Source organism: Poecilia reticulata, chromosome 12 (genome assembly GCF_904066995.2).
Source record: "Poecilia reticulata chromosome 12, P_reticulata-male-v2, whole genome shotgun sequence".
In the NCBI taxonomy this organism is placed as follows: Eukaryota; Metazoa; Chordata; class Actinopteri; order Cyprinodontiformes; family Poeciliidae; genus Poecilia; species Poecilia reticulata.
In genome coordinates, this window is record NC_088841.1 from 18,094,050 (window position 1) to 18,121,892 (window position 27,843).

Genomic DNA, 27,843 nt, shown 5'->3' on the forward strand with positions numbered 1-27,843 from the left:
TGGAAATAGGATCAGTGATTTTATTTTATAAATCATGAATGTACACAAATTAAAGGATAAGTACTTCCAATATGTTTCAGTGTGAGTTTTGACAAGTCAATAAAATAATTTATTGAAGTTATCACATCAGTTATCACAACTGCCACAATAAATGTATCTGTTTTCCCCTCAAAAATATGGCATTGGCGACATAAAAATAAAAAGACAACGAATCAAATACTAGATTATTTTATTTACCTGAAATCACAACCTCAGTAATGTATGTACTGTACAATCATCATCAGCCTTCAGTAATGATTGACGTTTACATATGGTTAATATTGTTCTTCAACCAGGTGTCAGGAGGAGACCATACAGGGTTCCTCACATTAAATCACAGTTTTACAGCAGTTGATAAAGATAGATAATTATAGGAATGTCAAGGCAATAAGAAAAATCAAACGAGCTGTATTGCAGGTTCACTGAGAAATGAGCGACAGTCTGCTAACCTAGATGCTATTGGCTAATTCATGAAATTAACTGGCAGAGTGAGTGGTATTCTCACTTTAAGTGATGGGATTAAAAAAAAAAGATACTATTTAAAAAAAAGACAAAACGCTAAGGTTAAGCACAGTCAAGTTCAGCATGAATCAGGCGTCCATGTCCAACATTGTGCAAATGATTCAAACCATTACAATAAAAAGTGATTTTACAACTTTTCTTTATCTTTCTTAAAACGCTCTTTTAAGTCATTAGAGTATTATACATTAGAATCTATAAATACAAATTTGTAAAGCCTACATACAGCTGAAACGCATGCATGAATGTTTTTGTACACTGATGTACAGCTATGACCATTCAACCCACTTTTTCTGCAAAGTGATCAATGCGAGCGACGAGCTACCAATGAAAGAACTTCTTCATGCAAGGAGGATTCAGAAGGAGGGGAGCGTTTCAGGACGTCCCTGCACATATAGCTGGATTATTGTCCTAATTTAGCATTTGCACACAGAGGGATGTGTGACTCACTGCGGGAGTTTTATTGTGTTATAAGTTGGAGGAGAAAGGGACAACTAGCAGGATAACTGTATGCATTCTGAAAACATGTTCTTTTCACCCGTGTGTGTGTGTGTGTGTGTGCTGCTGGTCATCACGGTGTCTGCAGTGAGGGAAATTATGCGTGAGCGCACACTTTGTGGAAAGACGATTCCCAGCTTCTTATTCTGCTCTGATTGCCAAAAGCTTTCATGAAAACTGACCTAGAAAAACAAAAACAAAAAAGAGAAACGGTTAGTGTGTGAAGCCCGCATGAAAATCTAACATTTTACAATGTGAATATAAGCAAGTGTCCAGAGGTGAAAAGTACAGCACACAGTGAGGTTCACAAAAGTGAGATGTGGTGAAATGATGGCATGATTACTTCCTTGCATATGTATGTCTACATATGAAGATATCCTAGCTTAAATTACATCTAAATGAGAAAAATCCTGTAATACTTCAATAGGACAGTGTGTGGGGATGTACAGGGCCTTGGAAGTTCTTACACACCTTGAACTTTTGACATTTTATCATGTTACAATCAAACTTCAATGTATTTTTATTGGGATTAAATGTGACACAGCTACTCAAAGAAACAAAGTGGAAGGGAAACTACAGTGTTAAATATGTGGCATGCATTTATACTTGCCACTCTTTATTCTGATATTCCTAAACGGCATCTAGTGCAGGAAATCACGTCCAAAAGTCACCCAGTTTCTCCCACTTCACATGTATGCACTTTGTGTTGGTCTTTCCAATAAAATACAGTAGAGTCTGTAATTGTAACATGCTAAATATGGAAGAGTTCCAGGGGTTTGAGTACTTTTGAAGGCTCAGTATGTAGTTGATGTAAGAAATGGATACTCACTCTAATGACAGGGGAGCCAATGGAAGGCATTGAAGAAAATAAAAGCACACATTTGTTAAGACAAACACAGGCAGTGAGAACAACCAGGCTTCTACCTAAAAACATGCTTTAGTTGAGTTTTTCACACATGGAAAACATCCACAAATGCAAATTACTGAAGGATCCGATCCAACATCTGTACTCAGAAAAAACCAAAGCATTCGTTTTTCCTAAATTATTGTTAATAGTAATATGTGCACATACAAAAACACTGGATATGAAATGTAATAACCATGAGCCTCAAACATAAATAAAGACAGAAAACACTTGATTCAAAGGGTTCATTGTGAGTGTATTTTTTCTTTTTTATAGAAAAAAAAAACAACATTTAGGGTTTTGATCTGCAATCAATGTTCATTTGGAGAACTTGTATTAGTATTGTAGGATATTTTTTGATGTCCTTTGAATCAAACACTATGGAAATGGTAAGACAACATAAAGCATCCCCACCCAGCTCTGTCTCCACAACAAATTAAGTTAAAGAATGTCACAATCAATACAAATAAGACACATCCTTAAAAAAAAAAAGTTAAAGGGGAAGGAAGATGTTCTTCGTTTTCTGCACAAGCAAGTAGGGGGCACACCTCAGATGTTATCTTTTAGCAAGACGTGTCGAGGGAAAGCATCTTGAGATGAGCAAAACATTTTTTTTTTAAAAAAAAGCATTTTTCATCATACTGAGGTAGCTGTGCTCTGCCCAGTGCAGAAAAAACAACTTCATTTTTAATCAATATCGTAAAAAATAAAAAAAATAAATCCACAAAGCTATTTACGTTTTAACAAGGTGGGGTGGGCGTACACATTTAAATTAGAAATGAGAAACCACATACAGTTCATGCTTGGTCACAGGACATGCAGCTTTTTTTTTTTTTTTTTTGTTTCTCAGGATTTTATTTTTCCTTTTTGTTTAAGCCGAGCATCCCAAACCTTTCCCTTGTTTCTTGTCTGCCGAATGGAGCTTGTCCTCTCAGAGTTTTGAATTTGTACTAAAGACACAATGGTTAACAGAAAGTAAATCAAGGCGGTTTTTCTAAGCCACGCTGGTTAAACAATTTACAAAGCCATTTAAAAAAAATTGCATAAAATAGTGTTCAATCTCTGTACAGATCAACTTATTTGATATCTTTACTTTTTAACGTGTTCAGGAGAAGGGGAGCCTAAAAAACAAATTCTCTAACAGTAGTGACTTAGGACAGAATGCAGATAATCCTAACATCTAAAACATACCTTAAAGGCAAAATTGACAATGGAGGAAAAAAAAAAAAAAAAAAAAAAACTGGCAACACTATATTTGCTCTTAAACCAGCAACAAAGTCCAACCCTATGGGAGTCACTTCAAAGCCTCAGTCATTCATAAGTCCTGACCCACCTCAAATAGGCGACTTAAATTTTAACTTTTGTTTTTTATATTATTTGTTGCGTTTCATGAGTTACAGTTGGTCCTTCTCGTGCACACAAGCTCACACGCGCACACACAACTAACTCTACAAATGCACACGCATACGCACGCTAGCTAGCTAGCTATGAACGATTAGGAAGGCAGGGAGAGAAGGAAAGGAGGAGGTGATGGCAGTGGGTGAGGGGTGGAGTTGGGGGCTGAGGGAAAGGGGAGGGAATGGAAAAAAGTTGAGGTTGTGCTCAAGTCAGTCAGGACATGAACATGTCAGCCAGGTTAGTGTCAGAGCTGTAGATCCAGAGGACCAGAGGGAGGGAAATGGCCACGAAGGGCCAGGAGATGCCCTCCATACATGCAAACAGGCAGCAGCCTTTGGAGCTGGTGAGCTTCTCCAGCTCTCTGTTGCGCTCCAGGTAGTTCCTGGCAGCGAACTTCAGCAGCTCATCGAGTAGGATGACGGGCAGCGAGATCTTCAGCACCATTAGCCACTGGGTGAGGTTAAGAGGGGTGATCTGGAAGATGATCTGTAGAAGAGAAAGGAAGAATTCCACAATAAATACACTGCCGGGGCTTTAAAACTGCAATGATACAACTGTGTAAATTTCGTACTGGAAGCGGCTCCACATAGAGGATGAGGAAATGAAGGGACATGGAGAGGCAGATGGCACCCAGCAGCCAAACGTTCTCCCAGGGAGGCATCCGCAGCAGCGACTGGTTCTCTGACACACTGAGACGCAACAACAAAACGAGATCTTTATTAAACACTTTAACTGGTTGGACAAGCTTCGTTTTCCTCATGAGATTTTCTGTGTTTGTGCATAAAAACTCGCCTCGCAGTAGCATTTGCACCCTTCAACACCAAACTTCAACGTGACTTATGAGACTTTATGCAACAGATCAACACAAAGTAATGCATGATTGTAAACTGGAAACTTCTACAAATAAATCTCTAAAAACTATGGCAAGGAATTTTATACTCCCCCTTTGCTTCAATGAGTCTAAAAAAAAAGTCTAGTGCAACAAACTGCCTTCAGATGACACTAAATTAGTATTCTATTTTTAGTCCAAATACAACTGTTCTCTGAGGGCCCCTGAGGTTTGTTAGAGAATATGTATGGGTCAGATGAGGCCACAATGCACCTTTTAGCCAAAAATGCATAACATAACACCGTCCAAAAATTTACAATACGTGTGAATGACTGTGAAGATGTGAGCTAAATGTTTAGAGTTTGTTTTTTTTAACAGAAAACTTGTTTCAAGCAGGAAAACACAAAGATCCTAAACACAAAGCCAGAGATGGAGTAGAACAAGCCTTATTGCAAATCTGTGGCAAGGCTTGAAAATGTATGTTCAGAAACTCTATCAAACTTGAGCCACTATGCAAGGAATTCTCCAAAGTCTCTACATCTCAGATTTAAAAAAAAGTTGCAAAACCATTTCCCCTTTTCTTCCCCTTCACAGTGGTGTGCTCGCTGTGGTTGGTTAACCTCTTAAAATGGCTTTAAAATAAACTTATATCAGTAGTTTTAATGTAAATGTGGAAATGCTTAAAGCGTATGGATACTTTTGGATTGATCTACTTTAAATAAGGTTAAATGTACACAAATCTTTACACAAATGTAATTATGTCTGTATGGATTCCTCAGACCAACCTGTTGAGGGCATTGCACATCTCTATAGTAACCAACACCGACAGGGCCATGGTCATGGGGTAAGGGGACTCGAAAACCTTACAGTCCAGACCCTGGTAGTCGGGGTTCTCTGGGCCACATTGCAGGAAATGGCTCTGTAGGAGGTGATCGATGATGAAAGATTAGACTTTAGAGCAGATAAATGAGGTGAACTGGGAAGCAAAGGGTTAACACCTACCAGCTGGTAAAAGGTGATCCTTGGTCCATCCTCAGCAGCAACAAACCACCAAGCAGCGGCGCCAACAGTAGCAGCTCCAACGTAACCTGTTAAGATGACACAAAAGAGCTGCTGAAGAAAACTTAAGGTAAACAGCAACAACATGGCAGGTGTGCCATTAAAATATGGAGCATGGATTTGCTAAGGATTGACTTTCCATACAGTCCTAACTTACATCCAATGGCAAGGTATCTAAAGAAAAGCCATCCGGAGATGAGGGGCTCCCGAGCGTTTCGCGGAGGTTTGCTCATGATGTCCAAGTCGGGGGGGTTGAAGCCTAAGGCAGTGGCAGGCAACCCATCAGTCACCAGGTTGACCCAGAGGAGCTGAACGGGGATGAGCGCCTCGGGGAAACCCAGAGCTGCAGTCAGGAAGATGCTGCAACCACATCAAGAATCAGAGTTATACGAGAGAGGAAAAAAATGTTTTAAATGGAGAATTGGGAGCATATTAACACAAAATCCTTACCAGACAACTTCACCAACATTGGAGGAGATGAGGTATCTGATGAACTGCTTCATGTTGTTATAAATGGCTCTGCCTTCCTCGACTGCAGCTACGATGGTGGAAAAGTTATCATCAGCCAGCACCATCTCTGATGCCGTTTTGGCCACAGCTGTTCCGGAGCCCATGGCAATGCCAATCTCAGCCTTCTTCAGAGCAGGGGCGTCGTTCACTCCGTCACCGGTCTACACCCAACACAAAACCAGTCACAACGTCAACAAACATCTTCTAGAACGGCTATTAACAGAAAACTGGAGGAACAGCTCCTTCTTACCATGGCTGTGATCTCATCGTAGGACTGCAGATACTCGACGATCTTGGATTTGTGTGCTGGCTCAACGCGAGCGAAGCAGCGAGCCTTGACCACAGCATCTCTCTGTGCGGCAGGTGAGAGGTCATCAAACTCTCTGCCAGTGAAAGCCATGCTGGAAACATCGTCCTCCTCCCCAAAGATGCCGATACGTCTGCAGATGGCTACTGCCGTACCTGAAACATTCAGATTCAGACACGCAACGTTTTAATCAGCGAGACTTTCCACAAGCATTTCAGACGTTGCAGTTTTGCGATTTGTAGGTGTTACCCTTGTTGTCTCCGGTGATCATGATCACTCTGATGCCTGCGAGACGGCAAAGCCTGATGGAAGCAGCCACCTCCGCTCTGGGTGGATCCAGCATGCCGACGCAGCCCACAAACGTCAGATCAGTCTGAAAAACGAACACAGATAAAACTTTACAAAAAAATTAATAAATAAAACACAAAGTACAGATTATCTTCCCCTCTTACCTCATATTCCACAAAGCGAGAAGAGTCTTCCAACACAAGGTTCTCTTTGTTTACAGGGTTATCTCGCGTCGCCAGAGCCAGACAGCGCAGAGTGTCTCTGCCGGTCCCATACTCTCTGATCACAGACAAGATCCTCTCCTTGAGGCCAGGGGTCATCGGCACCTTGTTGCTGCCCACACGGATGTGTGTGCACCTGTCAATAACTCCCTCTGGGGCACCCTATGAGCAAAGATAGTTAAGATAGCGAAATGGACAAGAAATCCCAGTTTGTTACGAGTAAAAGGTGTCCGTCTCCAGATTCTTACACGCGTTATATTTAATAATTGTAGGCATTTCCAGTATTCAGTCCTTTTTAATCGTCTTTTAAAAATGCAATGTTAGAAAAAAAATATGCAAAAACTCAAATGAATTTAAGGTAGACACTACAAACTGGGGAAAAAGAATGAAGGCCAGAAAACAGATGGTGGATGAATGGACACATGGCTAAATGGTCAACAGAAAAAAAGGGGCAAATGAATGGATGAAAGATCATAAAGCCTATGAATGGATGGATGGAAAAATGAATGGATGAATGAATAAGTGGATGGACAGATAGATGGATGATAGATCCAGGACAAATGGGTTGATTGATGGGTTGACGGAACTAACGAATGGACGAATGAACAGCAAAACCGATGAACTGGTGATGGACAGATCCTGGACAAATGAATAGATGGAGTGATGAATGGACACAAGCTTGAAATGACGCATTAAGACTATAAGCAAGGGAATGCATTTTGAAAATACCAAATTTTCTATACTGCATTTCATTGTCTCACACAAATTCAGCCTTTGACGATACTCATCACAACCTTTGTTCCAGGAAACAGGAATTACAGCTTCAGTAGACGTTTTTACCTTTACAAACATCTTGCCAACAGAGGACCGTGCTTTATTTGGAGTGCAGTATACGGACATAGACTTCCTGTCTCTGGAAAATTCCAAAGTGAACTCCTTCTTCATGAGCTGCTTGATCACCTGTGATAAAGCAAAAGACAAATATGAGAATTTTGGGGGTTAATTTTAAACCATTACAAAAGAAAACAATAGAAACGGGGTTAAAGGTTACGTACAGAGTTGCAGGCATTGGCTCGCTCAACCTTGGACAGGTTTTTAATGTCTGTATCAAACACGTTCATTTTCTCCACCAGACACGTCAGCGCCGTTTCCGTGGCCTCTCCCACCTTCTCATAAACGCCTTTGGTCTGGACAGAACAAACATTGATGAGCGATAAACCATTTAATAAAAAAAATAAATAAAAAATAACCAGAAAAACATCCAAAACAATCACCAACCTCATTATAATCCAGTGATGAGTCATTACAGAGAGCACAGATAGTGGCCAGCTCAACCAAGGCATCATACTGGGAGCATTTTACTGGTTTGCCATTATGAAAGCTAAAGACATGAGACAAGCACAAAAAGTAAGGGAAAGTACTAGACCTGTTAGCCGAAGGTTCACCTATTTGAGCTCAGACATTTAAAAGGCACTGAATACTCACACTTCTCCATCTGGAGCGTATGTGGAGCCCGTAACAGTGAATTCCTTTAACGGACAGTGATCCCCCTCGGTTTTATCAATAATAAACATCTGAAAACACAAGAAACCAACCATTTTTTTGTTAAATTTCTTGACACAAAAATGCTTGATATTTTACTTATTCCACCATCCAACTTCTAGGCAGATGTCAAAACTGTTTAAAAAACAATTCCGATCTTTGTCCAGCAGGTGGCAGCCTGTTACAGCACTGAACTGTGTTAAAAAAACACAGTAAAATCCTGATCCAAAGCATATGAAGAACACTGTGGTGGGTCAGGTCTATAAATGTCATCCTACGGGAACCTGGGTACAATCTTCTTAGTGGCATTCAGGTCCAAGAATAAACAGTAGAAAACTATAATCCCCTTAGGGGGGAACAATTAAATAGAACCCTTACAAACATCTTTTTAAATCCACAAACTGACCATGCCAGACTTTTTTTTGCAGAACATTTATATTACTCTTCATTCCTTAAAAATTACCATTATTTTACTATTTTAGAGGATTATTCTGCAACTGTTTGAGCCTGAAGTACTTCAGGCTCAATCAGTGGTTCTAATAACTACAGTTGAAGGAGAACAGAGAAGAAAACCAAAATATTCATTTAAAATGATGTGAAGGCTTTATGTGAGCACTATAGACTTGAGAGAGATGCAGATATCGAGGCAAGGCAGAAAGAGACACAAGGTCAGTTATGCAACTCAACTGGTTTATGCTGCTGACTAACTACTGCATGCTGATCAGGATTCTGCTGGAGCAGAGGGGCGGCGGCAGAAAAACGCATCCAGAAATATAGAAGGATTGAAATGGAGAACTGTGCACTTAGCTAAGCAACAGCCGACAAGATGAAACGAACAGATATGATATGAAGATATTTATGCTAATAATACAGGATGGAGGAAAGGAAAACGTCTCATTTTCCGTTTTCACTCAAATACTTTAATGTACGATGGGCCTTTCAGCCTGAGCGATGCACACTGTGCTGCTAATCCCAGGAGGATGCTTATAGACAAACATTGCCTGCAGCACGTCACCACTTGTACAAAAGGGTGTTCGTTTGTGGCATTATGGTTTTTTACAAACTTTGCAATGCTATACTTTCACGTGACCGGCTTGAACTGGGTGAAATTAAATGATGCTTTTTGGCTCAAACAAAAGCTGTAAACTGATTATTTTTTGACTAATTTTAGCTACTCAGTAGAGAAAAGAGCTGCACCATTTCTTCACAAACATAAGAACATTGCTGCTGGTATGTTAGTGTGCTTGTGGTGCAGGCTGCTACACACATCAGTTTTTGTACGGACAGGTTATAAATGCGTCCTACTCTCCCCCTTTAAACTTCACTATAACATCTTACTTTTCATCTTCATCTTGAACGTTTTTAAACATTTTATTGATCAAACATAAGTTTCTCTCGGTCCACCGTGCAAATAAGCAGAGCCAAAATAAAGGTTAAATATTAATTCTCGTGTGATAAATTTTGCCTGCTAATGTGCTGAAACAGAATCAAAACTGTAGAACTAACTAACCGACTGACACTGTTCAGCATTTGTCCAATTTCTTGTTTGCTGGTGCCTGTCAAGCCAACTCCTGACCGTGGTGAGCAGTAAAACTGTGAAACCCACCAAGGACTTTTCTCTCTTCTGAAAAACTAGCGCTCTTACCCGGCAGACAGACATCTGATTGGTGGTCAGCGTCCCAGTTTTGTCAGAGCAGATGACAGATGTACAGCCGAGGGTCTCCACGGAGGGCAAGCTGCGGACAATAGCATTCTTCTTGGCCATGCGGCGCGTTCCCAAAGCCAGACAGGTAGTGATGACAGCAGGGAGACCTAGGGAGGTTACAGCAGGTCCATTCAGGGGAAGAGTGTTACTTAGCTTAAAGTGAGAAAAATATCTCCCTCTAGGAAAGAAAATATGGTTTTCCTTTATTGCTTTATGTCCTAACCTGTTATATATAGGCTATATAAAAAAGAAACTAAAATTGTAGCAGTATTTTGTATGTCTAAAGAACAAAAATAATTCTAGATATGCTGTATTATCCGTTTGGCTCAGCTTACCCTCAGGAATTGCAGCGACTGCCAGAGCCACCGCGATCTTGAAATAATAGACTGCACCTCGGATCCAAGAGCCTCCGTGGACCGGGTCGTTAAAATGTCCGATATTGATGATCCAAACAGCAATGCAGATCAATGAGATGACCTGTGATAAAACAGTAGTTCAGCTTTAAAGATGATTATGAGCAAACGGAATGAATACAGTGTATTTTGCACAAATTTAAATAATCCAAATTAGAAGTTCTGACTGGAAAATGGAGATTTGTTAACCTTGGATAGTTGCTGCCCAAACTCATCCAGCTTCTGCTGCAGGGGCGTGCGCTCCTGCTCTGTGGACGCCATCTCATCTCGGATTTTGCCGATCTCTGTGTTGCCGGCTGTGGCCACCACCACGCCTACAGCCTTACCTGCTGCGATGTTGGTGCCCTGTTGAGGTTGAGCGGTGAACACACGGATTAGTAGACCATTTAAAGAGCTGCAAAATGGTTAACATTTTTAGAAATAGCTAACATGTCAAAACTTAAAAAATCTGAGCTAAAAAAAAAAAGTATTCACATACAATGAACTGCAAACATATTGTCACTTTTTGTCATGTTATATCGGTTAAGACATGAGGCTGTGAATGATGACTTTGTTAAACAAATAACTTGGCTTAAGTTTCTCAACTTGGCCTAGTCAAAGCTATTTTAAATAGCAGAATGTGCAAAGATTTAGTTTTTTCTTTAGGTTTTCAAGGCTGGTAGAAATATACCTGGGAAGACCTGCAGCAATAATTGTAGTCAAAGGTGGTTCTACAAGGTGGGCTGTATACAAAGGCACACCACACTTTTCAGATAATTATTTGTTTAATCTTGTATCAAGATCCTTTCACATAAAATCCCATTAATATGTAGAGGTTTGTGGTTAGGTGACAAATTTAGGAAAAGATGAATCCCTGTGAATTGTGTTGTAAATGATCTCTTCAGAAAAAAAAAATGTATGTGAAAAAGGTTCAACAGGACAAAAAAATAAAGCTTAAAAGACATGTAAGAGTATGGCACCTAAATGTAGTCGAAATATATGAAATGGAAAACAAAAAAATCTTTTGAGTCACTCACAGAAAAGAGCATGTTCTTTTTGTCCTGGTTGACGGCTCGTGGATCTGGAACGGGATCTGTGTGCTTGATCACCGATACAGACTCTCCTGCAAGACGGCGAAACGAGAGTTATGAGAACAGGAAACGGAGTGAGTTTCTACACAGCAGAGCATGAAGAGGTAACAGTGGTGCCTGGCTGACATTTTAAACAGAAGTGTGGAAAAGGCTTAGCAGCTGACTGAGCGAACCTGACAAGTATCTGATACTGCCCTGGTGCTGCCTTTCAAAGGCCTTATCTAATGTGTGCTTACACACTGTTTGCAAGCGTTTTTGGGCATAATCAACTGTGCGTGAATTATAAAGCTCAAACAGAACGAGACGGAGAGCGTCTGAAAGGCGGCATGGCCATGAATGGGGAAGGAAAGAGAGGAGAAAAATAGCTCAAACACTAAAATATCCCATGGAATTTGCTACCAATTAAGGCAGCAGAGCAAGACGAGAGATTTAAAGAGTTGATTCACTACTTCTCCCGGACATCAGCCATCCTTCACTATCCTCTCCTAACCCTCTTCACCAACTTCACAGCAAAATGATCCACCCACAAATTCAGGACGATTTTTAAAATACACTCTAATTTCTGTTCTATAGTCTCATTGATTGTCATGTGTAATTAAGTCAAAATAAACACACTGGACAAATACATTTCATATAGTTACATTTTAACATTTCATATAGTTACATTTTAACAAAGAGACTGACGAATCACAGTGCACCAAAAGGAAATTGAAAAGGTGAGGATAGAGACTTTACCTGTAAGAATCGACTGATCTACCCTCAGGGTGGTCGACTTTATAGAAGTCAGCCTGATGTCTGCAGGCACTTTGTCACCAACTGTGGACAGAAATGACACTTTTGGTACCTTGCAATTTGAGTTGCATTTATTAAGTAAATAAAAAGAGAGAAATCTGAATTATAAACAGTATTTAATAACCCTTTCGAGACATTTCAAGACAAAATTTGATATTTCAATACTGTGGCACAATCTCATTTCAAACAAAATGTGATTTACTGCAATACCCTAAATTTGAATCCAACCCCTAACAAAACAAGTTACAACTGTAAATGAACGGGGGGAATTAAGCAGCTACTACTAATTAGGGCTGTATAAATCGATTCGGCGATATATATCGATATTTTCCGCCCTAGGAAAGTATCGATTTTTCATCCGCGAGTATCGATCCGTTAAACCATAGGGGTCCATAGCCTTATAGCTCTTTTTAACATCTTGTTTGTTACGGCGTAGCAGCAAGGCTCCGCCTCCCTCAGTCTCACTTTCAACTTGAGCTTCAAGTGCACATTATAAACAACACACCAGTTTTTAAATTGTGTTAATAGGCCAAGTATAACTGGAGTTATGTTAAAATTAGTAAACCATTTTTGTCCGAATGTCAGAGAAATGTCAAAAGCGCCGCCATTCCCCGGTTTTTACGATTATGGTAGAGGGAATGAGCTTCCAAACGTACAAAACATTAGATTTCTGTGTTTTGGGAAATGTAAAATCTTCAATAAATAACGATGGGCTGTATTTTGTTGCTGAGAAACGAAGTGAAGTTACGCAAGTAACCGTGAAAGAGAAGCGGAACGGAGAAGTGGAAAGGAGTAGCGGCGCGAACGAACCATCTGCAAAAGCAGTGAGATCGCAAAATTAATGCAAATTTCGACTGGTAGCATTCACTTCGTAATTAGTTTTTATCTTAGCGGTTTCTGTTCTGTATATAAAGGATTACCTGAAGAATGAACATGGGTCGATAATATCCGAAACGGGCGCGTAGCGGCGCTGTTTTGAGCAGAAAGACGAAGAGGAAAAACCCCCAGCCGGAATCTGTGGCGCAGTGAGGATTTCCATGGCAACAATGGCTGATCGGTCATTCTTATTAGCAACAGACAAAGAGTATCAGAGACTGAGAGAACTATGAGATCCAGGCAGTCTGAGAGGCAGCTACTCAGAGATCCAAGCAGGGGAATAGCGGCGCTGCGTAGCTGCAGGGAGTCGATCACTACGGGGTGAGGCGGAGCCACTACTTTGGTAGTTAGAAGAAAGCAGCTTACAGCCACGGCTAACTCCGGGAGCCAAGGTGGAAACACCTTTTTCCCCATAGTCCAATAGACTGCATTTGTGTCCAAAAGAAAAAACATAAGTGCAATCATTTGCATATTGAGAGTCTACAGAGGCTGATAATCTCCCCACTCTGCTCCTGGATTACCGTTTAAACTTTTGAGTTTTATGTCAAATCCACATGAATTAAATGACAGAAACTAATTCTCTCACTGCATCTTTGATTCATTTTGTCCAGCTGCAGACTGTTAGACTGTCCAATCAGAGTCATGTATTGTGTAGTTGGTGCTTTTAATCAGTTTTCAGTTAACTAAATTCACGTCTATGGAACACAAAATGTCACTAAAATCACTCTGTCCTAAAATATTTCAGATAATCGTAACAATGCACTGAATCGTAGCGAATTGCATCGCTCAACAAATATGATACATATCATATCGTGACCAGAATATCGTATATCGTATCGTGAAATTATTGTATCACTACACCCCTACTACTAATACAAGTGTTTTAGAGAAACAATCAAGTTATTGTTGCTCAGATCAGGAAAACAGTCATGTTTTCAGCATTATTAATGACTAACTCATCCCATGCAAAAGGCTATGACACACTTCAGGATGTTCTATTTCCCTCACCAAAGGCTCCAGCAAGTCCCAATAAAACGGAAAACGTAAACAACATATTTCAAGCTCTGCTTAAATCTAATAAGCACCAATAAAGCTGCAGACGTTTATTAGACCTGAAAGATTAAACTGTTCTCAAACTTCCCTTGGCTTCACTTCTAGCTTAGTTTAAGTTACAAACAGATAAACGCTGATAGGTGGTGGTCCGAGTTAATCTTGCATCTTTTATTATTTTAAAAATGTTTTCCTTAACAAAAACATTAAACTTAAAAAATAAAAAAGATCAAATCCATTAAGAGACGCATGAATGATATACAGCTGAAGGCCACCATTTTGATTATTGATGGCTTATATTTATAGAAGATTTCACAGAGACCAAGAACGGAAACCACCACTCTTCCACCAGAGATATTTTCCATTCAGTTAGACATCACACAGCTTGAAAGGGTGAAGATAAAAGCAATGACTCAGAGGCTCTTTAGAGCGCGCTCTGTGGACAGTACAGAGTGGTGACAGACATGTAAACCTCTGGTGTGCCCATCTGAGAGGAGAGGAAGAGAGAATGGGCTGCAGGGAAAGAAAGAAAAAAGGGGTTTAGATGAGTTTCTTAAAACTGTACGCCCAAAAATGGGAAAACTATTTTTGATCATTTGAAGACATGCAGCTGGAACTGCTGGGGGAGAGGGGGAGGCTAAGAACATCTGTTTCAAGCAAGGATATCCCACTCCATCAGATGAGCTGAAATAGAAACTGTGACGTGTGATTGTGTTCAGTCAGAAGATTGTTAGAGCTCGTTTTCCCCAAGAAGACATGGATTTAAGTAAGAAAAACATACTTGATGAGAAACCAGCATAAGTTAACAAATGAGATCTTGATTACACACCTATTTATTTCAAAATGGTATGTTGCCTCCACAATGACGTTCATGGACTGGGTAGGCTGTGCTACCTTATTTGGCATTGATGGTTTACTACGTACTGTCAAACGCTCTCCATCCCTGATAAATCCCGTAAAAAAAAAATAAAAAATAAAAAACAGGACGGTGAGGGAAGGGAGATGATGATACAAAGGCACTGCAGCGACTGGCAACATTAAACAAAGCCCGTTTAATTGGTGTTGCGTACTGTCAAATGCTCTCCATCCCTGATATATCCTGTAAAAAAAAATAAAAATAAAAAAACAGGACGGTGAGGGAAGGGAGATGATGATACAAAGGCCCTGCGGCGACTGGAAAAATTAAACAAAGCCTGTGGGAAGCTTCGCACTAAAAAGTGGCCAATTAGAAATCCTCTTACCAGTAGAGAAAAAAAAAAGAACACCCTGCTAATTTTCCATCCACTGGGGTATACTGGGAATAGGGTCACAGTAAGTGGACTAACCCACTTACACTGGCAATCAGGATGGTTCAGACGCCAGACAAGATAGTAAAGGCAAATAAATCTCGCTTATAACATCCATAAATTTAAATATAGCAACACATATAACTTTAAAAATAAAAAGCTCAAAATTAAAAATATGCTTCCAAAGGTGGTTTAAAACTTGTTTCTGAAAAAGCAAATGATCAAAAATGGCTCATTTTCCACAACGTTAATGAAATTATTTTTGCAATCTTGCACAGAAACGTTCTGCACTGACCTAATTTTCAACTTCACATGGGAGATGTTTTGCCTTTGGTCTTAAAGAGCATGCTCTTTTTAGCTCGTTTTATTTTTTCATATATGGGAGTGTGAATGACCTCTGGAACATGGACCTTTCCTTCTCCCTTGTGAACAAAGGATTTTATCTGCATTTTCCGCTCCTCTGAATAAGGGACAAATGTCAGGCTACTTGCACTTAAAGAGAAACCTTCCACTGGCTTGTAAACACTGGAGCTGTCCTTGTTGTACCACTCAGGGTAGTCAAAGAAAAAGTTGCGCACAAATGGTTGATATTACTTCCAGGCCCGATGCAGAGTTCTTCGCTTTATTTAAGCCACAAAAAAATTCTGACACACTGATTTTGGGAGTCATCTGTCATTTTAAGCCATTTTTAAAATGGCAAAATGGATAGACAGAATCAGAAAGGGATGGATGGACAGACATAGAAAAGCACAAAGCGATTGATGGATAAACAAATGGAAGAAAGGATGGTTGAGTATAGGCAAAAATACTTGAAGGAATAGGTAGATGCATACAGGGACGGATGAAGAAGTGGGTGAAATAAAAACTGTTTTCTTTCTATACACATATACATTTGGAAAACTCTAAAATCTGCATAATTTTAGAATTAAAATTTGAACATTAACTCAAAACAAAATAGATTTTTATATTTTGGTTTCAATACAGTTCAGCAGTGAAAATCAGACACCTTAAGGAGGTGCATACATAACCTAGACTAAAACCTATCCTGCTCCCTGAGCCTTTCATGATGTAGTCTGCAAACACCATGTGAAAATGCATATTGTGATCATCTTTTTCTTAAAGGATTTAAATGTAATAGAAAACAGGCAGCGAAAAAAACCTTGATGACCTTTTCAAACTCAGATAAGAGCAACTTAATGGAGCCCAACCTATTAAAAACAACAACAAATGTCCTTTCTCCACATTACATCCTGTCTGGCACACAAAAGTGTGGTTATAATAGGATATAAAATAGAACTGAAGCAAGTTGGATGCTGTTAGCAAAGGCAGTTTTTCCCTGCAGAAGTTATTCCTGTCAACAAATAATACCAATCCACAGATTTAATATTGTATTTCTGCTGCAATAAAATATTAGGCAGAGAGCAGCAACAGTGATTCTATTTTGATAAAAGAAACCATTTGAGGTGCCTGCAAGCATATTAAACAGTGACGATCATGGAGAGATCTCATATCAGATAAAAACAAATGAGAATTGTGAATCTAAAGCATTAAAAAATTAAGCTAGACAATAGGTTATGTCATAAAAAGGCCGTAAAGTTTGGTACTGATCTTGCTAATCTGGTTAAATCAATTTTAATCCAGGTCATCTTCTCTCTGTTGTTTGGATTCAGACTGTGCAAACAACTATTTCCTCAAGGATACAAAGTAAACAACCGCTGGTGGGAAAGAAATGAGCTAGGAGGCATCTGGGGACATGCTCTTTTACAGAAAGTCTCTGGCTGTAAAACCTCAACATTGGTGGCCTCCGATAATTTGTTACACCACTGATACATCCACACCTTGCATATACACACTCCGGGTGTGCATGCACCAGGAGTGTGGTATGCATAGTATGCATACATTGCATACATACCATGCATTATAGTATAATGATACTATAATGCATAGTATAACCATACTATGCATTAAAATGCATAATATGATTATACTGATTGCATATGATATAAACAAATCTTCCTGCTGACATCCATACTTTGCAGTTTCTCAATGCACAAAGTGCAATAATGACCTTTTTAACAAATTACAATTACAGCATTGCAACTTGAGTTCTGGGTAGAACATATTTACTAACAAAGAAGTTTTTTATATATATATTTATATATATCTGGAAAAATGCACATCATGCAATAAACCTTATCAGTTTCTCGTTAGTTCATAATTTTTCTGTTCTGAATGACGCAACATTGAAAAAAAATATCTAAATGCTCTAGAAGGTCTGCAACTTTGTGCTTCATTTATAACCACATACCACAGATAGATTCATGAATGTCAATTATCGTCATTTCTAAACACGGTGCATTCATTAAGCATCCTCAACACATTTTTGTCCCCCATAAATATTTAAAAACAACACTAAAAATAAAGAAATAACATGGATTTAAGTATTTACAGTCTTTTTTTATGAACATCACAGTTGAGCTCAGGCATATCCTGCTTCTACTAACCATTTTTGAGATATTTTTACAGCATAATTCAGTCCACCTTTGGTAAACTGACTTGACCGAATAGAAAAGCACATTTCTGGCTCTAGATAAAATAGAGGGTAAGATGAATGAAGCAATGTGCTGAGACCTCCTGGATGAAAACATACTCCAAAGCAATCTTGACTAGAGAGACAGAAGGACAGAGGAGTGGCTTCAGGACAACTCTGGAAATGTCCAAGAGTGGTCTAGCTAAGCCCAAACTTGAAACTGCATTTGGCTTGTCTGGAAAGAACTGAAAATGACTAAAAACCAATATTTCCCCATCCAACCTGATGAAACTTGAGAGGTTCTGCTAAGTGGAATGGGGTAGCTTCCTGAAGACAGGTGTACTGGGCTTGTAGCATCATAATCAGACGACTTGAGGCTGTAATTCCTACCAACATGACATTAACAAAGCCTTGAGCAAAAAGACATATGATGCCTTAGTTTTGTATTTTTTTATATGTTTGCTAAAATAAAAGAAAGCATTTTCTCATTAAGGGGTGCTGTGTGTAGAGTTTTGATGGGAAAAAAAATACACTTGATCCATTCTGAAAAAGGGCCGATACAAAACGTTGAAAAAAGTGAAGGCACAAAATCTGACACCATTAAAAAATGTCTAGGCAAAAAAGAACAAAGAGCACTTTATTATTTCTTGTCTTTCTGAAACATTTTCTGGATTTGTTCTTGGAATTAGGCACTGCTGATACTACAGTGCAGATTTTTTGTTTAGTGGCAAAAAGCCTATTGCACAAATAAAGTGGGGGAAAAAAGCCAAGACACATACCTGTGGAAAATAACTCACACGGTCACTACAGTAGAGATACCTGAATTTGTGATAACCCTGAGCTTTGATCCATTTCTGGCTCGAATACAAATTGAAAATGTAAACTTAATTCCCAAGAGACTGAATCAAAGTGGATCTAAACCTTCCGTTGATCGCCTTAGCTGATACCAGCAGAATTTCAATCAGCTATTTGTCCATGCAATGTTGACATACTCTGTCTGTGTGAATTTCACCAATTACTGTAGAAGAATTTGACAAACACTGCATGCAGGCAGCTCTCTTCTCCACTTAGCAGGGCAGGTTTACATCAGGACCCAAGCAAGAAAATATGCATCTATTAGTTGCTGAAGGGTTACATAATAATGCTGGGAAATTTTTATTACAGTTACTGTTTACTGAAGAGCACACTGATGTGCTTACAGGCAATGGTGCACTTACAACCTGTTAAACCTAAAAACAACAGGACCAACCACTTGGTGTACTCGGCTTTAAGAAACTGGAAGGAGGCCAAACAGTTCAAAGTTAGTCAGACAGTAATGAAAACATTATTTTAAGCAAAGCAAATTAAGAATTAAAGTCAGGAAATATTTATTTTCATGGAAAGAAAAACAATTAAAGGGAGTTTGATTAAAAAAATAAATAAAAAAATGTCAGTCTAAGATTAAAAGCTTCTTGGGTAAAGAAGACCTCCACAACCAAACAAAAAATTGAGAAAATCAGAGAAAAGGGAGTAGTGACGACGCAAAAGTTCGAGCTGAGGTTAGCCAAGAAATAGTCAGTAACAGAGTGAGTCTTTGCTCTTGTAGTTCTTTACATGTACTGAACAATCATTATCCTAAAAAGCATCAAAGGGAGTGAGTAAGATGAGTCCACAGCTCACTCACTATAGGCGTTTTCGCACTGCAGGGAACAGTAAGGAACGGAACGGTTCCAGCCCTGTTGTGTTTGCATATACACTGAGGTCGCCATCGAAGCTGTACCTGACGTCATTATTTTTGAAACTAATCAATGGTTTCGATGTAGCGGCCGAAGCCTTTTCCTCAGAGATGCGGCGGAAAACTTTCTCTTTCCTCGTTGACCGATCTAGCTCATTCTGTACTCGTTCATCAGCGAGTAAGTGGAGGGAAAAAAAAACCTCATCATGGGACCAGGTGATTGCACTATATTGAGACGAATCCACTGCTAATCAAAACTAATAATAAAAATATTGAAAAGAGCACTCTACACAATACAGTTTAGTGAGAGCCATCTGTCAACGGAAAATCAACGTCTGACTCCATAACAACCAGCGGTCAATCAGCTGCTGATTCTAAGCAGAACCGCTTGGCCGGCCCGATTGGAACCACAGCTCTTGTGGTTCCTAGGGGCCAGGTGGAACCGGTCGCAAGTCATAATGCAAACACGGTCGGAACTGTTCCATTCCGTACCGTTCCCTGCAGTGCGAAAACGCCTTATGTGTATAAGCTTAAAAACTTTGGAAAGAATTTGGAACACTGTAAGGTCACCAACAGGAGCGGTGAGCTAAATTACAGCCATTTACACATTCTTGCATTGGCCAGAATAAGATACTAATTACATGATAAACTGAGAACAAAAGCGACAGTTTACTATTAATATTTTGCTTTTGAGACATAGACCTAAATTTAGAATAAAAATATGCTAAATTTGGTAGCAGATTAAGTGGATATTGTGCAGTGGTAACATTTTTTGCTCTTCAGCTCTTCTCAGGTTGAGTTTAACAATCTGATATTATTTGGATAATTACTCAGGCTATCTGCTAGGACAACTTGCCTACAGTCAGTTGTATAATAGAGAAACTACATAGCTTGGTGGTTTTTAAACAGCATTACCTTAAGAGTGATGGGAGGCACTCCATTAGTTTCCACACTATGACTAATTATTCATGTCTGGAAATACCTCCACGCCGCCAAAATAAACTACAGAGCGGTGTAAGACCTTCATTTCATCCAACTGACCAGCAGTGCACAACAACAGATGGGGCAGGGGCAAGATTGTGTTACTTTATGCTTCATTAAGCTGGAAAAAAAACCTCCATTGCTTAGAAAGACCTAAAACCATAAAAACAACATGGCCTAAAATGTTGACACTTGAATCTGCATCTGTTTTCAACACTAGAAACTTGTTAATTTACAGGTAAAATTTTAATCTTACCAGCAACTTCTACGATGTCGCCAGGCACAATGTCCCTGGCTTTGATTCTCTGTACGCTTTTCCTGTCCTGGCGATACACCTTCCCCATCTCTGGCTCATATTCCTTCAAAGCTTCAATGGCATTTTCTGCATTTCGCTCCTTAAGGGTACAAATAATTTATATTAAAAAAAAGGTGGAAAGAGGTCACACAAGACTAAAGGCAAGTACAAGATCAGACAGAACTGACACTTCTCTGCCAAGTACTAGAATTATTCAGAACAGCACTTTACAAACATTCAAAACAGAAAATGTACAAACAAGGAAAGAACATCGAAACAATAATCTTTGATAGAACAATGCAAGTGGTGACAAGGTGACATTTCATTGGCAAAACATTATTGTTTTCATTTTTGGTTAATCACACATTTACATCAAAGTGCTATTTGTTTAACCTTTCTAATATAAATATCCAAAATTTTTTCTGCCTGCCGCTTTCCAGTATTTATATCAGGCAAGGTCCTAGGTTGCCCAGGTTATTTTAAATGGGTAAATACAGCTTACCATTTAAACATAAATTAACATACATAAAGCGCTCTTCGTTAACAAGCCAAGACTAAAATTAACTTTACAAGGCAATGCTGGAGAAATCCACTGGTGCACCAGGCTTCCTCTTTGATCCAGAGCACTATTTTACTTGAACTATTTGGATTATTCTGCTGGCTCTTTGAGTTTTTCCACAGGGATCTTTATTAATGCAGCAGTTTCACAACGGCTAATCTTTAATTAGCTTGTTAGCTAAAAAATATGTATGGTAATTACTAAAAGACTTGGCTGTTTTATAATAACTATTTATTCTTTAGTTATAATGCACATAAAAAAACATTACCAATACCAAATCTGTATGGAAATATTTTGGTGAATTGTTACAGCAAAGCTTACTTTCATCTTCCCACTTTTAGATGACCAAAAACCCAACTAAGTCAATTTGTAACAGTATGAGTTACTGTTACTAATTGTAACAGTAACTCATACTGTTATTACAATTCATACACAATTGTAATAAGTATGAAACATAATTAGGACTCTGGGCATCAGAAATAAGAATGTAATGTGCGTTTACCTGCCAGACTCCTACGATGGCGTTCGCTATGAGAATAAGCAAGATAACAAAAGGCTCCACAAAGGCTGTGACGGTTTCTTCTCCCTCTTCAAACCAGGCCAGAACCTGGATGTGAAAAGGAAAGAAAAGAATGGATCAGAAATGAAATTCAGAGTAAAAGAGTTTAAATGAGAGACCACGGGAGCCCTGAACATTGTGGCCTGAGACGTTAGCATAATCTGTACCATTACAGCCTGCAGGATGGCAACAACAAATATGTGCTTTACATTAAAATGCACCACTAAGCAATAAATTGAGGTTATATGGCAACATACAAATAGGAAGAAATTTCAATTATATTGACAATATAACAATTTCTTTTTTCAGGACCCCATCTTTTATCATCTAAAGCAATATATTTGTGACAAAGAAAATTTACATTTTTTATTTCACGCTGCAATAAATTAATCCAACCACTTTTGAGGTTACTGTGCAATCAGATGTGGTTGACGTTGGGATGTTTTTCTAAACATCTGGTGGGAAAACAAAATACCACTGATTTCAAAACTGACTATAGAACAATTTAAGCAGGGCTTCTAGGAATATGGATTTGTTTATAACTTGACATCACTGAAAATTTTTATAGATTTTGTGTCCAACACAGAAGTTACATAATCCTGCATAGATTGTACACGGGGTCAGCAGTTGGAAGTTGACTTTGTGGTGAGTTCAATGTCGACAACATGAGGAGACAGCACTGTCTCAACCACCGTCAATGACTATTGATGTGTTTTGATGGACAAGAGCCTTGTTTGTCTTAAACTTGTTTTAGATAAAATCCCACACCAACATTTGAAAGTGTTATGTACATTTCTTCATACATAAGAGAATGACTATATTGTAGCAGAAAACAAACTAATGTTCCACGTTAATCAAAATGTAACATCTTTCACAGAAAACTCAGTTGTAATGTTACCCCATTTTTCTACTTAAATGATTACCCATCTCATTGATTTTAAACCATTTTGTCAATTATTGATAACACAAATGCAGTTTATGTAGGGAAAAATTGAAGTAAGATGTTAAAAATAAAGAAGCAGGAAGAGTCCACTATGTCACTAATCATCTTTCATTGCCATACAAGCAAAACCTTGTCTTTTAACTTCCATTAATATCTGCAAGATATTAGAGGAGGACAACATGTAAATGAAGATCAAGCAGCTTCTTCTCTTGCCAATATTACAAACTGGGCCAAGTGTGTGAGAAAAAGAGCAGGAACTACTATTTCCTCTTTTAGAATCTGTGCCAGGAGCAGAATGTGTCAAATAAGATGTCAAGTGCCTGAGTCTTTTCCTACTGTAGCCTATTTAAACTTTCCTGCTTAAATTCAATTTCTATTTGTATCATTTTATACATATATTTTGCCAGTTTCTTTTACAGAGCTGAAATAAACATTTGTACATAATTTAACTATTGCTATGTACCACCGCGTTAAGAAACCAACTCTGCAGATGTGAGATGACTAAAAGCAAACAAAAACACAGCTCACAATCAACAATCTTTGGAATCAAAGATTGTTCTATGCCTTAATGAGTGATAATGTTTTAAGCCATCAAGCCACAGCCAATTCCTAGAGTTGAAAATGACTGAAGGGAAATAAACCATCACTGAGTTCAACAGGAACTACGCTGGGAAGTGTCACTCAGAAACACAAACACTATCCATTACACCTGTTGACACTACTATGTTGCATTAAGTGACGTGATTAACTAATAATGAAAACAGGCTTGGGTCCTTTACTGGTCTGAAAGGAATCTACTTTCTCTGGATTCTTTTTAAAGAGAATCCAGAGAGAGCAGTAAAAAGCATTGCCACCAACTGTTGCTGCACACTGCCAGTTAGCTGGTTGAAAGAAAACCACTTGTTTCACTTTGTTGAAACGCCATCGGTTACCTACTGCTGTAAACCTCTCCTATGATGCATCCTTGTGATGGGATTTAAACACCAGCCGAAACAAGCTGGAACTCACTCTCTGGATAAAAAGGCTTACGGCAGATTAAAAACATGTGTTGGCTTCACGTCTGTATTTACACAACACATTCTCGTGTAAATACAATATGATAAAACTGATATGTGAAGTTTTATCACATATCAGTGATATCAAGTTCTTATTCTGCACATCACAACACATCTGACATTAAAATCATAAACTAAACTGACCTTTCAGGAATCAGTTTCTTTCATTCTCCAACATCCAAGGACATAACCTGCTGCTTACTGGAAAGATATAATCAGCACTGAAGGATGCTAAGGTGGATACATCCACTTCTATATTATCACGGCTGCTTTCCTGTCATTTTGTGTCACTAGCGAAGGGTCTGGACATGCTTCTTGTCCAGTTTGCACTAGATCACAGCTCTTTCCGAGGTATAATCTAAAATCTATGAGGAAATTACTATATTTAAGGAATGGGTTGAAGAATAAAAAATTATATAGTGAAGAATAAAACAGCCAGCGCTCATCTCAGTTATATCGCGGTCATACGGCAGCCTGCACTTCCTTCAAATGTTGCTAGCCATATATAGTCAGTAGATTCAGCTACTCATTAACTGAAGTGCTGGTTGCTTTGCTTACGATTAAATCCAATAAACACAATAAACTCAGAGCAGAGTGATTAAATAAAGCACACCTGGTATTTAAATCATCTCTGCCTCAGTGACTCACAAAAGAAACAGCCCAGAAAACACATCTGAAGAAGAATTGCACAGAATGAGTTGAGCAAACGCCAGTCCTCAGTTCACTTTTGGCCAATGTCCAGATATAGTAGAGTGGAGCGGCAGGGATTACACTCGGAGTGTAGAAACAGGAAGTTGGCACCTACAAGTCAACATCTCCACACACTTTACTATTTCAATTTGACAAACTATGTAGCGCCAGTGAATAAAGGGAAAATTGTTGATTAAGGTAGCAGGGTGGCACTCAAATTGTTAACGTTATGTTTATCACCCATTTTGTTCCTGTTTACATTGTGCCGAATTCATATTGTTCCACACCAATATCTATATTTCGTAGATAAAATCCAACCAGTTTTAAATTTTTTAAACAATTTTACTAAAATTGAATCAAAATGAGCAATACATTTTTTTTCTGGCAGCTACAATGCTCCAGGTGTTCATTTTAACGCATCAGATAATTTTCACTAAGAACATCACATAAAGAAAACACATACACTTTAAGTTTTGAGGAGGTACGTATAAGGTTCAAAGTCAGGAGGCAGTAATGGAAACTAATATGGCTTAATGTTTTCTTGTCATTTTTTCATTTCTTTGAATAGTGATTTCTCATGTTTTGAGGATATGAATATGCTCAAGTTGTAAGATAAACCAGTTTCCTTTTCTCAGATGCCACAGATAGATGAGTAAGAAAATTTTTATTTTCTGATAAACTGATAATGGCTTGAAAGTGTGAGAAAGGACAACCTTTGCATTGGTAGTAAAGCTACTTCAGCGTTTTTTGCAATTTCATACTGTCCCTTAGAGGAGACGTGTATCTGTTTCAAAAACCATTGTTTTAAAGTCAGTTACTGTAGTATGTTATTAAATCTATATTTTAGTGAAGACAACCATCAAGCAGAAGATTGTTCAAAGACATGTTTATCATAATATGGTTAAAAAACACTCATGGTATTCGCGAAAACATTAAAAAAATTATTCCTACTGCTGAAAACTCTGTCGATTATTAAGGTTAGAATGTTAAATGCTATATATTTACAGCTTTTAAATTGTTCCAGTATTAATTAGGATTGAATAATATATCCTACTGACAGTCAGTTGTTTAGCAAGGTAAAACAAGCCAATATTAATAAATGACAGAGAAACTATTAGGTGATGATGGAAGTCAATAGGCACAGAATAATTTTTACATGCACAAATCGGGAATGGATGAGCATGAAATGGTCAAGCAGCAAACTGAGCAAACTAACCTATTGCCCTGATTTCGTGAAGTATTGGATCAGGTAATGTTTTACAAGTTTGCTTGTAAAACACCAGCAGAACTATAAATACAACAATTGTTTCATATCATACTTGATTGGGTAAAAAACAAAGAAAAGAAAAACAGTTTGCAAAAACATGTCATGCCAACATATCAGTTAGCACCCACCAGGGAGTCATGTCATTCCCTTTATGTCAACTAGCAACTTAAATGTACTATTATGTACTCACAGGCTGCTGTAAGGACATGTAGCTATGTTTAAGTTTACTTAATATTTTCAAGCACGAGGTTTATCAGTTATTTGATCTCATCAAGGGTTGTAATCACTCATATTCCATAAAAGTCAACAACTAGACAGAATCAGAATCACTACCAAAGAATATCAGGTATAAGGAAAACTGTATGAATAAAAAAATAACTAAATGCATTAATACATACAATCATCCGAGTACAAAATGGTTTCTTTATGTGTGCAAAATGTTATTGTGTGGGTAGTAAATGTCAATGAAGCATACTGACCAGCAGTTTTGATTTCACACATGAAATCCTGGACAAACTGCTTGTGTTTACATTAACTGATCCATTATAGTTCTCAGAACACGGGTTCAAAGAACTATAACACGGGTAAGATAACCGAACATCAAACTGTGGTATACTTACAAAGGATATACAGGCAGCAAGTAAAAGGATCCTCACAAGCAGATCTTCAAACTGTTCAATCACCAGCTCCCAAAGGGATTTGCCTAGCAAGAATGAAGATTCGTGAATTAAGGATTTCTTTAAAACGATCTAAAAGATAGAACATTTTGTGTAGATCTTCAGATTGTCTTCTTACCCTCTTCTGCTGGTAATTCTGCAGAACATCCATCCCATCGACGCCGCAAGGGAGAGACATGGAAAGGCAATTAGCTAAATGTGATTACTTGTTGCGGGGTATTGAGTGTGTTGATGGCACTCCACATTTATATCAGCAAATCAATTTATTGCCAATACATTAACGTATGTGATGCTTTACAATATTTCAACATCACACTGTGACATCAACAAGCTTCCCTTTTCTTTGGCTTGTCATTACATTATGGCCCACACATGAGCCGGGTAATTAGCCTGTTCTTGTTTTCCAATAAACACATTACGCTTAGCTCCTTACCGTTAGGTCCAAATCGCTCCCGTTGTTTCTTTACCTCCTCTAAACTCAGACCTGTGCTCTCATTTACGTTGAAAAAGCTGAAAACTTCCTCCACCGTCTTCGTGTGTGCGTTGTCCATGGTGAACGGCCACTCGAGGACACAGCTTGTTCCCGCTGTTCCTAACCTTTAACCGGGCTCGGTCCTGTTCCTCCACCCGGTGTTCCCTTACGCGTTTAAAAGAAAAACGAGTACGGAGAGAAATACTGGAGCGAAAGTCCACAGTCAGGAGAGTAAGCTGTCAGGTAGCTGTACACGGGACAGCGTGGGACGCAGGTGTACGCCGAGAGCGAGCGAATTAGCGGCTCGCTTTGCTAACCAGAAGCTAACAAGCTAAAGCTACGTTGCCTCAGCTTGAAATCGCCGGCTGTGCTCCGCTAGCTTTTTGGTGAGACCGTTTAACAAGAATCCATATCAGCACCAGACCAGTTGAAGACTATCACTCTCGTCCGCTCGTTTTAAAGTCGGCAAATCCTAAAACAGTCTTTCTAAATGGATAATTTAAACATGTGTTTGAGTTGCGGCTCGGCTGCTCTCGCCCGCTACCAGACTGTGTGTTGCGGAATCACCAGGGTTGTGATCGGCACCAATCGCGTTTCTTCGTCGAATGCGGAGTTCAGTGTCCGCATGTGGAATCTGCTCATTGGTTGAACAAACCGGACGTCCTACTTTCTCTGTCCACGATGCGATTGCTGTTCGTTGGGCTGTATCTTACGTCATAGCCGTGTACAGCTCAGATAGCATTCATGATCTGATGTTTTTTTTAAGACAAAACACTGTTAATATTAACAATATCT

At 38.8% G+C, this 27,843-nt stretch overlaps 1 protein-coding gene across 2 annotated transcripts; it reads right to left on the minus strand.

The window, feature by feature from the left end:
- Positions 1–212: 212 nt before the first annotated feature.
- Positions 213–27,665, minus strand: atp2a2b (ATPase sarcoplasmic/endoplasmic reticulum Ca2+ transporting 2b). 2 transcript variants are annotated; one of them, XR_535049.3, is made up of 24 exons: positions 27,010–27,665; positions 26,695–26,712; positions 26,520–26,602; positions 21,888–21,992; positions 20,788–20,926; positions 12,038–12,118; positions 11,249–11,334; positions 10,422–10,577; positions 10,155–10,296; positions 9,760–9,926; positions 8,058–8,146; positions 7,851–7,953; positions 7,628–7,759; positions 7,413–7,532; positions 6,516–6,734; positions 6,313–6,436; positions 6,007–6,218; positions 5,697–5,917; positions 5,404–5,606; positions 5,190–5,275; positions 4,973–5,106; positions 3,930–4,047; positions 1,886–3,844; positions 213–1,238 (listed from the first exon to the last, which is right to left on the minus strand). XR_535049.3 is itself a non-coding variant. In XM_008423956.3 (24 exons), exons 1-24 carry the CDS (start codon positions 27,125–27,127, stop codon positions 1,225–1,227), a joined length of 3,042 nt encoding a protein of 1,013 aa, XP_008422178.1. In that variant the 5' UTR covers positions 27,128–27,665; the 3' UTR covers positions 213–1,224. The 2 variants fall into 2 exon arrangements, 1 of the variants encoding a protein (XP_008422178.1); XM_008423956.3 differs by having other exon boundaries at positions 3,673–3,844.
- Between the last annotated feature and the right edge of the window lie 178 nt (positions 27,666–27,843).

Coding starts and splice junctions, on each gene's coding strand:
- atp2a2b (XM_008423956.3), bottom strand. CDS start 27,127: ATGGACAACGCACACACGAAGACGGTGGAGGAAGTTTTCAGCTTTTTC. Junction 9,927..10,154: donor AGTCGCTGCAATTCCTGAGG/GTAAGCTGAGCC, acceptor TAACCTCCCTAG/GTCTCCCTGCTGTCATCACT. Junction 5,607..5,696: donor AATGTTGGTGAAGTTGTCTG/GTAAGGATTTTG, acceptor ATGTGGTTGCAG/CATCTTCCTGACTGCAGCTC.